The sequence below is a fragment of the Zea mays genome, chromosome 4, assembly GCF_902167145.1.
Source record: "Zea mays cultivar B73 chromosome 4, Zm-B73-REFERENCE-NAM-5.0, whole genome shotgun sequence".
In the NCBI taxonomy this organism is placed as follows: domain Eukaryota; kingdom Viridiplantae; phylum Streptophyta; class Magnoliopsida; order Poales; family Poaceae; genus Zea; species Zea mays.
The window spans coordinates 120,885,416-120,899,501 of record NC_050099.1 but is presented as its reverse complement, the minus strand read 5'-3'; the positions used below and the strand labels follow the sequence as shown (position 1 = coordinate 120,899,501).

At 48.3% G+C, this 14,086-nt stretch overlaps 1 protein-coding gene across 7 annotated transcripts; it reads right to left on the bottom strand.

The window, feature by feature from the left end:
• Positions 1-3,331: 3,331 nt before the first annotated feature.
• LOC100382105 (uncharacterized) lies at positions 3,332-13,152 on the bottom strand. 7 transcript variants are annotated; one of them, XM_008679322.4, is made up of 7 exons: positions 12,708-13,136; positions 10,750-10,990; positions 6,029-6,239; positions 5,422-5,560; positions 4,098-4,129; positions 3,861-3,947; positions 3,332-3,756 (listed from the first exon to the last, which is right to left on the bottom strand). In XM_008679322.4, the coding sequence occupies exons 3-7, from the start codon at positions 6,230-6,232 to the stop codon at positions 3,556-3,558; spliced, it is 663 nt and encodes a 220-aa protein (XP_008677544.1). In that variant the 5' UTR covers positions 6,233-6,239; positions 10,750-10,990; positions 12,708-13,136; the 3' UTR covers positions 3,332-3,555. The 7 variants fall into 7 exon arrangements, with proteins under 7 accessions (XP_008677544.1, XP_020407234.1, XP_008677543.1 ...); XM_020551645.3 differs by having other exon boundaries at positions 12,758-13,136; XM_008679321.4 differs by lacking the exon at positions 10,750-10,990 and having other exon boundaries at positions 12,708-13,152.
• Positions 13,153-14,086: the final 934 nt, after the last annotated feature.

The following is a 14,086-nucleotide window of genomic DNA, read 5'->3' as shown; positions in this document are numbered from 1 at the left end:
CATTATCAGCCCAGATGTACTCATCCATCTTCTGAAGGAGTTTTTCTAAGGTTTGTGGTGGCTTCCTTGCAAAATATTGGGTCCTGGCCGAAGCCCCTTGATCCTGGCCTCAATAACAATTTCATTGGGGTAGGCGCTTGGGCTCTTAAACGCAGGAACCTTCAGACGTACGCCTGCAGGTACTCCTCATGGTCTTGCATGCATTGACATAAGGCCTGAGCAGTGACTGGCTTCGTCTGAAAACCCTGGAAGCGTCGACCTATGTTACCTCCTTCTAGATCCGCTTGGTGGGCACTCGGTCGTTCGCCCTACCTCGCAGACTCACTTGGCGGGGACTTGGTCGTTCGCCCCGCCTCGCTGACTTTCTCGTCGGGGACTTGGTCCTTCGCCCCACCTCGCAGACTTGCTCGACGGGGACTTGGTTGTTCGCAGACTTGGTCGTTTGCCCTGCCTCGCAGACTTGCTCGCCGGTCGACAGGGACTTGGTCGTTCGCCCTGTCTCGCAGACTTGCTCGGCAGGGACTTGGTTGTACGCCCCGCCTCACAGACTTGCTCTGCAGGGACTTGGTCATACGCCCCGCCTAGCAGGCTTACTGGACGAGCGGACTAGAAATAGGTTTATGGGCCTCACCATGGGTGCCCTATTCCTGGGTGCCTGACAGCAGCCACCGAGCCTTTGTGCAACTCCTTGGAGTCAGTCGGAGGCTTTCTTGCCGGGATCAAAATCCATGGGTGCGCACAAGTGCATCAGTATGATGTAGCCCCCGAGTAATCTGTGAGGATTGTTTGGGCGTTTACTTAGTTCATGGCAGAGCAAAAGGACTGACTTTGCCAATCTTTTTTTTCTTCTGGCTGCATCAGATGCGCACCCATTTGTGTCGTGGCTTCTGATTTGGCCCTTCGCTCGAGATTCAAATGAGCTTCTCAAACCCTAACTAATCAAATGAGCAACACAATTCATCACACAAAGACAATGTATTTATCCCATGGTTTAGCTCACCACAAAGGCTTGCCTACCTACACATTGTTGAGGAAAGCCACTAAGGCAAAGAGTCCCACAAACTCTTCCTCGATTTCAAACCAATAGCTCTTGTTCTTAGTATGAGAGGTTTTCACTATGAATTTGGGTGACCTTATAAAGTACCAAGACTGCAACAAACTTGCAGCTTGAGGAGAGATTCACACATCGACTAGGAGCAAGCTCCAAGATTCAATGAGAAAAGTTGTCGGCCTTGAGATGCTCCAATGCTCAAATGGGGCTAAGGAAACTCTAGGGTTCTTGCTATTCTTGTGGTTTCTCTCAGCCTATTTTTGAAGAATACAACTGAACTTGCTTGGCGAGGACTTGGACGTATGCCCCATCTAGCAGTATTGCTCGGCGAGCGGGCTAGAAAGAGGTTTATGGGCCTCGCCATGGGTACCCTATTCCTAGGTACCCAACATATAGCTTTAAGAAAGCTTCAGAATACCACCACCTCATTCTTCTCTGGCAAAGGGATAGTGTCTTCCCCCAAGTCTAACCATGTCAATGTCACTAATGTAGTATGTATTTTTCAGCACCTCAATGTGACCCTTCATCATTGTGGACTTATTGAAGCATACATGACTGGGCTTTAGCGGCCGAATGTCGTTATCCTTTTCAAGCTCAAAGTCCTCACTTTCTTCGTCAGACCCTTCTCCAAGATTAGTAAAAACATCTATAGGTTCCCCTTCGTCAGCATGACAAAATGTTTCGGCTACAATGACTAGAGACCAACTCGCAGCAATTGGGACTTCTCCATTTCCAGCAACATCCAAAGCCAAACACAATGGCGAGTTCAGTGTTTGCTTCCTCTCCTACCATTTCTAAAAACGATAAAGCTAGCAGGGCACGAAGTTTTGCGGACAAAGCAGTGAGCTGAAGTAAGCTTAGGAGGCAGAGAAAGCAGCAGCAAGTAGGCAGCAACAGTAAACGCCATGCCTAGCTGCTAGGGTCTCTGTTTTATAAAAAAGGCATGGAATTAGAGGATCCATGCGCAATCACTCACTACAAAGTGGTCCCTCTATGTCGAATGCTTATAAATGAGTATTCGTTTTCAATAACAAGCTCTGGGAAGATGTTTTTCTGACCTTCAGCACAAGGCCCCTTCGTTAATCCCATGGTCTGAAATCGTTTTTAAAACGAACTAATACCGCGAGGGACTACTGTTGGGGATTGTCTCCTACCGAAGCTCATCAAAACATTAAGTTGCTAATTGTTTTTAGGTCTATTTTAGATGCTCTGAAACAATAATGAAGTTAACCTTCGTTTAGGACCTTTGTTTGGACGACGCACACGCAAAGGCGAAGATAAGAACGGCTCTGTGATCTGGGCACGCCACAACTTATCGAAGACGAAGGATGGAAAAAACTAAAGGCTTGTCACCACACCTATGAAGGAAAAGACAGTGGTACCCCTAGAGGATTTTGTAGTCTGTATGTATAGAAAACGAGGGCATATTTGTAATTTTGTGCATGTTTGTAATTTTGTAAGTTGTACTCTAACTCGCTACTATAAACAGTGCCATGCATACGGATACCCTTTTCGAAGAGATTCAGTTTGCTTCGCCTTCGAAGTTGTGATTTCATTACCTTCATATTGCTATTCAGACTCTCGAAGGTATACCTATAATTAGGGATGGCAACGGATCGGATTCAGATTGGATATTGCAAATATCCATCCGTAACCATATCCACGGTTGGTATCAATATCCGCCCATGACCGTACCCACGGGTAGAAATTTATATCCATGCCCGTGTCCATCGGATTTCGGACGGGTTTCGGATATCCATCGGATATGACAGACACAATCATTTATTCAACAATTCAATAGCATAATTAGTCAAAACATTTCCCAATTCACCATCATACACAATTAAAACTTAATAAAAGAATTATTATGGGCCTGCCAGCCTCGATTAGGAGCACGGAAGGGCCAGCCGTCAGTGGTGCTATGGTCTATGAGACTTGGAAGAGGCCACGAGGCACAACGCAGGAAGTCAGCAATGCTATAAGGGGCAGCCAATAGTGAGAAATTAGGAGCATTAGGCGTGGGGTTAATGGTGTTAGGATCTATTCTTTGCTATGTAATATGGGCTAGGCCAAAAATCCGCGGGTAGAAAATAATATCCTAATCCGTGCCTGCCCGACTTCGGATCGGATTCGGAGCTAACCCACGGGTCAAAACATGTATCAATACCCGGCTCCGTCGGGTCGGATATGCGACGGATATCCAAATCCACGGATCAAATTTCCATCCCTACCTATAATTATTTGTCATAAGGAAAGAATAATAAAGAGACACAACAGTAATGATTCTCATCAGACATTCCTATTTTATTATTCGAAGGTCTTGGATTACCATAATCCTCCTCCCTTAATTTATCTATTAGATAGATTAGGAAAACGAAGGCCGATTATCTTTAATTGTATTGCCTTGTTATGGTTCCCTTTACGAATTAAAGCAGGTGACCAACACTAATGTAATATTTTTTTGTAATATCTATTTTACACAGTAACAAAATCAGTTAATTTAGCTAATTTTCTTGGGTGATCTTTTGGAGTTGCTCGGCTGTTTCTTTCCCTTTTTCTTCACCCTCTGCACCTCCCTCCTTTGGGTACTCCCCAACTGTGAAGCGTCTTTTGTTAGCACTTAAACCTGACGTATGCAGCTGTCCTCGTTTCTTGACTAGGCGAGCAGCAGTTTCACGGTCAGCTTTTGCGTCGGTGTAGTCAGGCTGCCCAAAGCATCCAACAGATCGTTTAGGCGTAGAAGGCAACTTATATATGTATAATGACCTATGATAATCTGGTTCAAACGAAAAAATAAATAAATGGGCACCTTCATAGCTAACGCCTTGTCAAAAGTCAGTATAGCTGAATCTGGCTCCCCAAAATTTAATTGAGCTCTACCAAGTGTAACCCAAGCCTGTAAATCATAATTTAATGCAGATGATCACACTACTGATTGATTGGGTGACAGTATTTGGTAATAATGGCATTCTCCTAGGAATAAAGCTGGGCAGAAACTAAAAATTGAAAGGGAGCTAGTAGCATCACTCATGAAATCCTTACTAACCTCAGGCCAAAATGGATCCAGTTCTGTTGCTCCTGCAAGCATACCACAACATGTCTTTAAATGGTTTGATTACAGTAGAATGAGACTGACACAACCAACTTATAGAATCTGCATCTCCACTTCTGCAGCATTCTCCAATCACATCTCTCATCCCCACAAAACTATCATATTAGGAGAGATAGAGTTCTTTTGGTGCTCCAGCAAGCAGCAGCTTCCCAATAGGGCCCTCTCTTTTTCTTTTTTGGTGGCCACCAAAAAATCCCTCATCTCAAATTAAGGGGAAGTTGCATATCACCCAATAGGATGGGTCTCACAATAACTGTCATTTCTTCCTCTCTTCACAGCCATGGTGCCAGATAAATCCAGCCACCGTGTCCAGCGTGCAGCGCATGTAGCAGCCAGGACCAGGTGCTATGGCTGCAGCCGAAGCTTGGGACAGTGCTGGCTGAGGCCAGAGATGGGCTCTACGCTGGTTGGGACCAGTGGTATGGCTGGGGGACTAGTGCAGCGGCTAGCCATGATCATGAAGAAGTACGGCCAGGCGGGACCTCTACGCGAGCTAGAAGAAGACACTGAGGGAGAAAACGAAAGAAAGGAAATTGTAATATAACGTGGATCCCCATAAATTATAGAGATTATTGACGTTATGCTAGAGCATCTTCTACAATAGTCTGAAAAAAAAACAGTATTGGTGTTGGAGATAAAGTACTGGTGAGCTGCTAGAGATGCTCTTAGCTCATACATGTTGCTACGATCATATGCACTTTGTGATAATATGGTGGTTCTTCACACTTATGTCATCAATGTTGTATGGATGTCTACAACAAAAGTGTCACCAATGTCAACGTTTGCCAGGAAAGGAACCCCATGGTTGAGTACTTGAGCAAATTCTAGAATCTAGACCATGGATAGTTGGTGCTACAGTAGTAGTATCACTTAAATGGCTGGTGTATTTCCAATTCATAGTGAAAAGGCATCTAGATGAGTTGGTTAGGTCGTCGCCTGAGTAGAATTCCTTGGGTCTTGAATTTAAATCTCTGTGGCAGCAAATTCTTAGGCTAGGGTTAAAAATAATCCCCTTGTCTGTCCAACACTAAAGCACAAGTCTAAAGCCTGGCCCTAATCATGGTCGTTCTTAGATGGGCTATGTTTCTGTTGTAAACGGGTGGGGCAGAGGTTTGGAGGGTTTTTGACCTGCATGAGGTCGTCTTCTTAGTGCAATGCTAGGGCTGTCTTACCACCCTCGAGTTTTTTATTTCCCAGTTCACAGCATTTCCTATAGCATAGCCCATCAAGTCATTCATCCAAAAGAACGAGAGCTTACTGGTTGCTGCTGTCAGTGCACGCCATGCATCTCCCACTTCAAGTAAAACCTGAGCTTTCTGCTCATGAAGTATCGCATTATCAGGCATCAAGATCAGAGCAGCCTCCCATTTAGCAAGTGCTTCATGGTACTTCCCTTCCTAAAAATAACAAAAAAAGACATATCTCTATCATATAGAAGCTGAGTATGACTGGACTGCTGATTTTTTGTAGGCCCACAGAACCCACATAAAAATTTATACCTCACTAGTTGCCCAGAAAGTTTTATAGGCAGCAGCAAATGCAAAAGTACATGGACTGTCAAAACTGGGTATTTCAGCAGCTTTCATGTGGAGAGTGTATACCCATACAAGGTGGATTTCTGAGACAGACTAATACATTTTGTGTTTTAATTCCTTATTTCGAAGACTAACTCTTTAATTCATTTTACGATAATTAACAATCACTTCATGAAGTATGCAGTTACTGAATATTCTTTGACCAAGGAAACCAAGAGAAAATTGAACTCCCAAAAAGTGGGACACAGGAACAGCACAAAGCCCCAGAAACACATATCAGACATTCAACTACAGATTTGTGGGGATTTGATCTCCAATAAATAGAGATACCTCGGCTAGCTTGTCTCCCTGACTCTGGAGCAACTCAGCAGTTTCAACTGGCTTTGTTCCAGGACAGTTTGTGTTTGCATCTGATTTTTCCTCCGTTTCAACCTCATCGTTGTCACTCCCCGCTCCAAATGGTAGGCCTGGTATAGTTGATACAACCACTGACTGCTTCTTAACCTTAGATTTCTTACCCCAGGCTATCTTCATGGTGGAGCTGTTTCAGAGGAGAGACAAAGCTGAGTTTGTATGTTGTCAAACCACACACAGACACACATAATGAAGATAACTGTATACATTACCCCCTCTGATCCCAAATGTTTCAGAGGAGGGACAAAGCTGAGTTTGTATGTTGTCAAGACACACACAGACACACATAATGAAGATAACTGTATAGATCACCCCCTCTGATCCCAAAGGTAAGTCATTTAGGATAGCAACATCGACTCCAATTTGATACTTTGACTTGCATCTTTTGTAAAAAAATATTATTTGAAATAATGAAAGTTATATGTACTGGAAGTATTTTCCATGATGAATCTAATAAAATCAAGCACATGTTGCCAATCTATGTAACTTTTCATGCAATGATGGGTCAAGTTAAAGAAGCTTGACCAGCTAGAATCGTAAAATGACCTACATTGGATGGAGTATATACCTTAATCACTAATTTCAGTATCCCTGATCTGAACTGCAGTTAATGTGGGATATGCAGATGTGTGAGCTTGTGATGTACAGAAATACGTACACACGGCGTCACAGGGCACGCGCGGCTGAGCGCGCAGGACGCCTGATCCAGCAGGCAGCCAGGCCTAGTGGCTAGATCTGGAAAGAATAAAAGTGATTGATGGCCTTCCTATTAGTCCGGGCTAGATTCAGAAGGAATAGGAGTGATTAGTGATTGATGGCTTTCCTTTATTAGTCCGGGCTAGATTTAGAAGGGAATAAGAGTGATTAGTGATTGATGGCTTTCCTTTAATAATCCGGGCTACATTTAGAAGGGAATAAGAGTGATTAGTGGCTTCCTTTAGTAGCCCTGGCCTATGGCCTTATATACCCCCTGTAAGCACCAATGAAGAGGACAAGAAAGTTTTATCTCAGTCTCCTACCTCTCTCTAATCGGCAACAGGGGGCATAACCCGTTGACGAAGACCGCCGTTCCTGGGGGCATAACCCGGTCGGCAACACGGACGGCGGCTACGACCTTCGAAGCCGCGGTCCTCCTACCCTCGGGCCCGACGCCCTTGACAACCTGGTATCAGGAAGTCGGCGATCCCCAACCACCACCCCCAACCCTTCAGTCACTGCAGCCGCACCACCACCACCAGCCCCCACCTCCCCGTCCACCGCTACGTCCAGGTTCATCACCATGGGTGACGGTGCTCAACCCTCCATGGCCGACGTCATGCAGATGCTCCAGACCCTGTCCACCAACATGTCCAAGATGCAGTCCGACATGGTTATCATGCAGGAGAAGGTCGCCTCCGCGACCGACTACGGCGGCCACCAAGATGGGCAGCCCCGCACGGATCACCCGCCGAAGTTCCAGAGGATGGAGTTCCCGCGCTATGACGGCAAGTCCGACCCGCTGATCTTCATCAACAAGTGTGAGTCGTACTTTCGACATCAACGCACCATGCCGGAGGAAAAGGTATGGATGGCATCTTACAACATGGACGACGTGGCCCAGCTGTGGTTCCTCCAACTCCAGGAGGATGAGGGCACGCCGCCCTGGGGTCGCTTCAAGGAACTCCTCAACCTTCGGTTCGGACCAGCGCTGAGATCGGCGCCGCTGTTCGAGCTGACGGAGTGTCGACGCACGGGATCGGTGGAAGAATATTCCAACCGCTTCCAGGCTCTTCTTTCGCGTGCTGGCCGGCTGCAGGAAAGCCAGCGCGTACAGCTGTACACAGGGGGGCTGCTGCCGCCGAGCCATCAGGTCCGCGTTCACGCGCCGGAGTCCCTGGCCGCAACCATGAGCCTGGCCAGGATGCTGGAACTGGTGGAGCTAGACCGGCTCAGCCCCCTACTCGGTCGGGCGGCCCCGCGCGCGGCCCTGCCCGCTCTACCTACGCGGCCAGCGCTACCAGCGGCCGGTGCGCCTCCGGTGCTTCCCGTACCGGTTCCCCCAGCACAGCAGCTGGCCCTCCCAGCGCCTCCTCCACGCGGCGCGGCTGGGGCTGCCAAGCGCCTTACGACGGAGGAGCAGGCGGAACATCGTCGTCTTGGCTTGTGTTACAACTGTAATGAGCCGTACTCCCGCGGGCACAATCGGGTGTGTCGCCGCGTCTTCTACATTGACGGCTTCGAGCTGGAGGACGCTGCCCAGGAGGCTGACGCCGTCGACACCTCCGCACCATTGTTCTCCCTTCGCGCTGTGGCTGGTATGCCCATTTGTGACTCCATGCAGGTGCGCGTGCAAGTGGGCGCCATGACGCTGACCGCCCTTCTGGACACTGGCTCCACGCATAACTTCATCGCCGAGGCCGCAGCGTCACGCACGGGGCTTGTTGTCCAGACCAGCCCACGCCTCACGGCCACCGTGGCGAATGGCGAGCGCATCGCCTGCCCGAGTGTTTTCCGTCAGGCCCCGATCACCATCGCTGACGAGGACTTTTGCGTCGACCTCTATGTGATGCCACTGGCCGGCTACGACGTCGTCCTCGGCACCCAGTGGATGGTCACGCTAGGCAAGATGGTGTGGGACTTCACCACACGCACCGTGGCCTTCACACGCCATGGCCGCCCCGTCTGCTGGGAGGACGTGGCCGCCCGGCGCACACCGCGCCTCGACAGCATCACGGCGCCCGAAGCCTTGCTGGAGGAGCTGCTGACCACGTTCGATGGCCTCTTCGCCGAGCCCTCGGGACTGCCACCGCCGCGGGCGCGTGACCACAGCATCGTACTCAAGTCGGGCACACTGCCGGTAGCGGTCCGGCCGTACCGTTACCCGGCGGCCCACAAAGATGAGTTGGAGCGACAATGTGCAGCAATGATCGCACAAGGCATCGTGCGTCGCAGCGACTCCGCGTTCTCGTCCCCGGTCCTCCTCGTCAAGAAGCCGGACGGATCGTGGCGTTTCTGCGTCGACTACCGGGCGCTTAACGTGCTCACGATCAAGGACGCGTTCCCTATCCCAGTCGTCGACGAGCTGCTGGACGAGCTCCACGGGGCATGCTTCTTCACCAAGCTCGACTTGCGCTCTGGGTACCACCAGGTCCGCATGCGGCCGACTGACGTGCACAAGACGGCGTTCCGCACACATGACGGCCTCTACGAGTTCCTGGTCATGGCGTTCGGGCTGTGCAACGCTCCCGCCACGTTCCAGGCCATGATGAACGATGTCCTGCGCCCCTTCCTCCGCCGCTTCGTGCTGGTATTTTTTGACGACATTTTGATTTACAGCCGCACATGGGCAGACCACCTTCGTCACCTGCGTGCTGTCTTCGGCACGCTTCAGCAGCACCAGCTCTTCGTCAAGCGCTCTAAGTGCGCTTTCACGGCCTCCTCTGTCGCGTACCTGGGACATGTCGTCTCGGCGGCTGGAGTCGCCATGGACCCCGCCAAGGTGCAGGCGGTGCGAGACTGGCAGCAGCCGCGGTCGGCCCGCGCGGTTCGCGGTTTCCTCGGTCTTGTCGGGTACTACCGGAAATTCGTGCACAACTATGGCACAATCGTCGCGCCGCTGACCGCCCTGCTCAAGAAGGACGGATTCCTGTGGTCGGACGAGACGGCGGCTGCCTTCGCCGCTCTGAAGGAGGCGGTCACGTCGGCCCCGGTACTCGCCATGCCGGACTTCTCCAAGACGTTCGTCGTCGAATGCGACGCTTCGTCCCATGGCTTCGGGGCGGTGCTGGTCCAGGACAGCCACCCCGTGGCCTTCTTCAGTCGGCCCGTGGCGCCTCGTCACCGCGCCCTAGCCGCCTATGAGCGGGAGCTGATCAGCCTAGTCCAGGCAATCCGCCATTGGAGGCCCTACCTTTGGGGCCGCCGTTTCGAAGTCAAGACTGATCACTACAGCCTCAAGTACTTGCTGGTATCAGAGTGTCTGTCTTTGTTCTTCAGGCAATAGAAAACAAGACAGAATGTCTGTCTTTGTTCTTGCCAAGCAAAAAAGGTCCTAATTAGAGAGCAGAGACCTGAACCATGTTCCATTCGATAAAATTCCCCATCTGGTTGTGAGTCAATTGGCACATTCGAGCAAGAAAAAGGCTATAAAACCTCTGTGGCGAAAGATGACCACAATTGAAGTTGCAAAAGGTTTTCTGCGCCAAGAACTAAGGATTGGAGTTGCAGAGCAGGGGCATGATTACTACCTCTAAAGGTTTTTCAGATTAATCAATGGATGGTCGGATGCTTTCGCTCAAAGAAGCAAGTCCCGCCTCCTTTCAGTTCAGGTATGACCACCAAGGGATGAAGAGCTAATTGATGCTATTGGCAGCTTCTTTACAAACAAAAGCTCGTATTCACATTTCGACCGTTAATATTTCCATAGTTCTTAAAGCGGTAAGGCGAGACAAGGCGTTGGGTCACCGCCTGGACGCCTAGGCGCTTACTAAGGCGAGCAATGTGGCGCCTTACCAATTAAAGAAACGGCAGAACAGCAGCATAGATGAGGAAGAAAAAGAAAAAGAAAAAAAAAAGAGAAGGAAGGGGTAGAAGAGATGGCCCAGCCCACCAGGCAGCCCATATATCCTCCCTGATGGTTAGGGTTGCCCCCATCTCACCATTGCCACTCCTGTCACAACATCGCTGCTCCTGCTCCCCCAAGCTCAGCGCTCCCCCGAGTCTCAGCACTGCTGCTCCCCCGAGCTCGGCACTCCCCCAAGCTCTGCGCCGCCGATCCCGCTCCCCAAAGTCTCTGCTAGGCTTCTTCCCCTCCCCTCTTGCCTCTCTTGCTGACTCTTGGCTAGGCGACGGGGACGCCTAGACTTCTTTGGCCGCCTGGACGCCTAGGCGACGCCTTGCCTTTGAAACCATGAATATTTCATCTATTAGATTTGGCATGAGCATGAAATTGACATTATATGAAAGTGTAATATGAATATTATTATACCAAAATCATATGTATAATCTACATTAGACTTAGTGTTAGTCAGAGATAAACGTTTGGAATCATGATTCACATGCGTGTCTACTAGAAGGAAAGGAGACAGGTAAGATGCCCAGATAGTGCCACATAGGTATTTATTAGGGATGGAGGCACTTCATGCATGTGTGTGGTTCGTTTCGGTCTTCCGGAGACGTTGCCAATGTGATGGGGTCTGTGCAGGGCTGCCAGGGGTGGACCTACACAGATTCAAGGCATTCAGTTGAACGCCCAAAACTTTTGGCACAAAAACAAATATATAATCTATGTGTTAGACATATGTACTAGTATACAGCATGTTGGACACTATCTCAAAACATGCTTCTATTCTCCCATATTCTTCTCTTTTGTAGCATAAATAACATGCAACGTCCATCCAATGGTAGCCAAGGCAGCTCAGCCTTGTCTGAGCCATGGACAAAAGCTGCAGCCACACAACCATGCAAGATAATAGACTGTGCAGGATGTGATCATCACAGAAAGGAACAAGAAGTAGCTAGTTTTATTTCAAACAAATTATTGGATGGTAGATTTAGTGGTGAATGGTTAATGCCAATGAATGATAGCTCTTGTTTTATTTTTTCACAGGAAAAATGGTTTTTTTAAATGTCTAACGTAGAGAATTTTAGAAAATATGTAACCAAGATTATAGACTAAAATCGTACTAGATATTCAATGTTTTTTCATCGCTATTTGTAGTAGTTTCCTTTTTTTTTGCGAAAAGAACTAGTATTTTGTATGAAAAAACTTGTATATTGACTTTATATTGTTAATTTAGCAATACTTTCATGAACTCTTTGTGTCACAGTTTTTTAATGCCTAGCACAGAAGTCATGGTCTGCCACTGAAGAGCTGCCTATGGCCATGTTTGTTTTAGCTTTTTTCAGCTTCTGGTCAGCAGAAGCTGCTGCAGACTACCGAACGCCTAGCTTTTCAGCCTGATTCTATGAGAATCACTTTAGTTAAAACTGTTCAAAATCAACATGACGGCCTGCTAGTGACAGGCCCTATGTGTCTGTGCATTGGTTGTGGTCCTCCATTACGGCACAAGGTAGCACGCATCTCCCTTCTGCTTAGTCAGTGACAGGCTGACAGCACCAGCTAGGGAAGAGCTGGTGATGTTCTGAGGCAACAATGCCCTATCCTTGCTTGGGTAGTTCACGTATGTCATTGACTAGACTGGAAGACTGGCTACACAGAATGGCATGCATGGCAACGGCGGTTAGTGAACCCAGGAATTGTTCAGAATTAGGACCACTTACCATTGGCAAAAACTAGCCATATACGTTGTACATATAGAGAGGTAAAATGAAGCTTCTAGGGAAACTTTCAAAACGATATGATGCTTGAGTTACATGTTTAAGAGTAAAATAAAGTAAGAACATTAAATTGTATAAAAAAGTAATATTTTATTCAGTTGTGTTGTGTGGCAGCAGCGCAGGGGAAATGAGATACCAAAGTATTGGTCTCATTCATTTTGAACAATCTATAATTTTAGATTCGTGATTCTTGTTTGAATTTTCAATCCAATTGAATAGATACTACAAATACAAGCAGTTGGGATTGGATATTAGGGAATGGACTGTAGGGAAAAACCATAAATTAGATGACGCAGCTGGATTGAAGCAGACGAATAGGAGTAGAACCGTGAAGACCAGACCACCGGAAAGGAGCTACAGCTTCCGGACTGCGTCCTGGGATGTTAGCAGTAGCAAAAGGCAGCCGGGCCGGGACGGCACCGCTGCTCCGGCTGGGCCCTGTTCCGGTACCGCCGGCCGTGCTGCACGCGAACGACCGTGGGGAAGAAGAAAGTAGGCGAACAGCCGAGATGATCTGCCGAGTGTTGAGCTGAGGGCTCCAGGCCGGCCGCCGGATTAAGAAACAGGGATCGAATGGTGCGGCGGCCAGCGGCGGTAGGAGCGGAATGGAGCGAGCGGAGTCACGGTATCGGCGTCGGAACTCGGAAGGGGCGGCTGGGCGAGTCGCGACTCGCGAACAAGTTCCAAATGCCGGTGGACTACTTAGCTTGAGCCTGATGTTGGGCTAAAAACTACATGGGTACCTGGACTTCATGGAACACAACTAGGGGGGCCACGGCCCTAGGGCCCCCTAGACCCTAGCTAAGAATAATAATGGACTTTAAAATTTACATTATAAAATTTAAGAATCGAATTAAATTAAAATCAGGTTTTATTTCTATTTATTTTTAAAGTAAAAATAATTAAAGTTCTAACTTATTATGAAGAAATATTTGGATAATGATCCATTACCACCTCTAGCTTTAGTTATACTACTCAACAATGGTGCTTCTGCACAGTCTTTATTCTAGTGCACTGTGTCCGCTTCTACTTATAGGCCTAGTTACAAGACACCGTTTCTGTAACACCATAAAATCATCAACTAAAAATAATGCATTGAAATTAATGGTAGCGAGTATAGTAAAGAAATTTTTTGCAAGTGTTTGATCTCACTTACCTTTAGAATGATTTTTGTTTGCTCATAATTGATTGATGGAGTTATGGAGCCGCCGCCGCAACCCTTCCCCTCCCTGGCGCCCTCTCCTCTCCCTCTCTCCCTCTATAAAAGGCTATTGAGCTCACTCTCCCTCGCCGGACCGTCCGCGCCGCCCACCGCGCCCTGGCCGCGCCCTGGCCCTCCTAGCCCCGCCCGCGCCGTTTGTCTGCGTCGTGCCCGTCCCAGCCGGCCGAGCCCCATCGGACCGTCCATCGTCCCGGCCGTGCTCCCGTGCCTCACCGATGATCGTGTCGTGACCTCGTCGTTACCAAGCCCCTCCGTTCATCCAAGGTTGAAGACAACCCAGATTTTTTATTAATTTTTAAAATCATGTTTTGAATTATTTCATGAATTTTGTAATTGTTGTTGTAATTTGGAAATATTGTGATTCATGTATGTGAACTATGGATTTTGGGTATATATGTGATGAATTAGTGAATTGTTGTTAGACATGATATTGA

Bases quoted from the DNA above. Each gene is read 5' to 3' on its own strand.
- LOC100382105 (XM_008679321.4), bottom strand. From the start codon at position 6,232: ATGAAGATAGCCTGGGGTAAGAAATCTAAGGTTAAGAAGCAGTCAGTG. The intron at 4,130-5,421 runs GTAAGCTCTCGT...GTATGCTTGCAG, and splicing joins TGCACTGACAGCAGCAACCA to GAGCAACAGAACTGGATCCA. The intron at 3,757-3,860 runs GTGCCCATTTAT...TGCTTTGGGCAG, and splicing joins ACAAGGCGTTAGCTATGAAG to CCTGACTACACCGACGCAAA.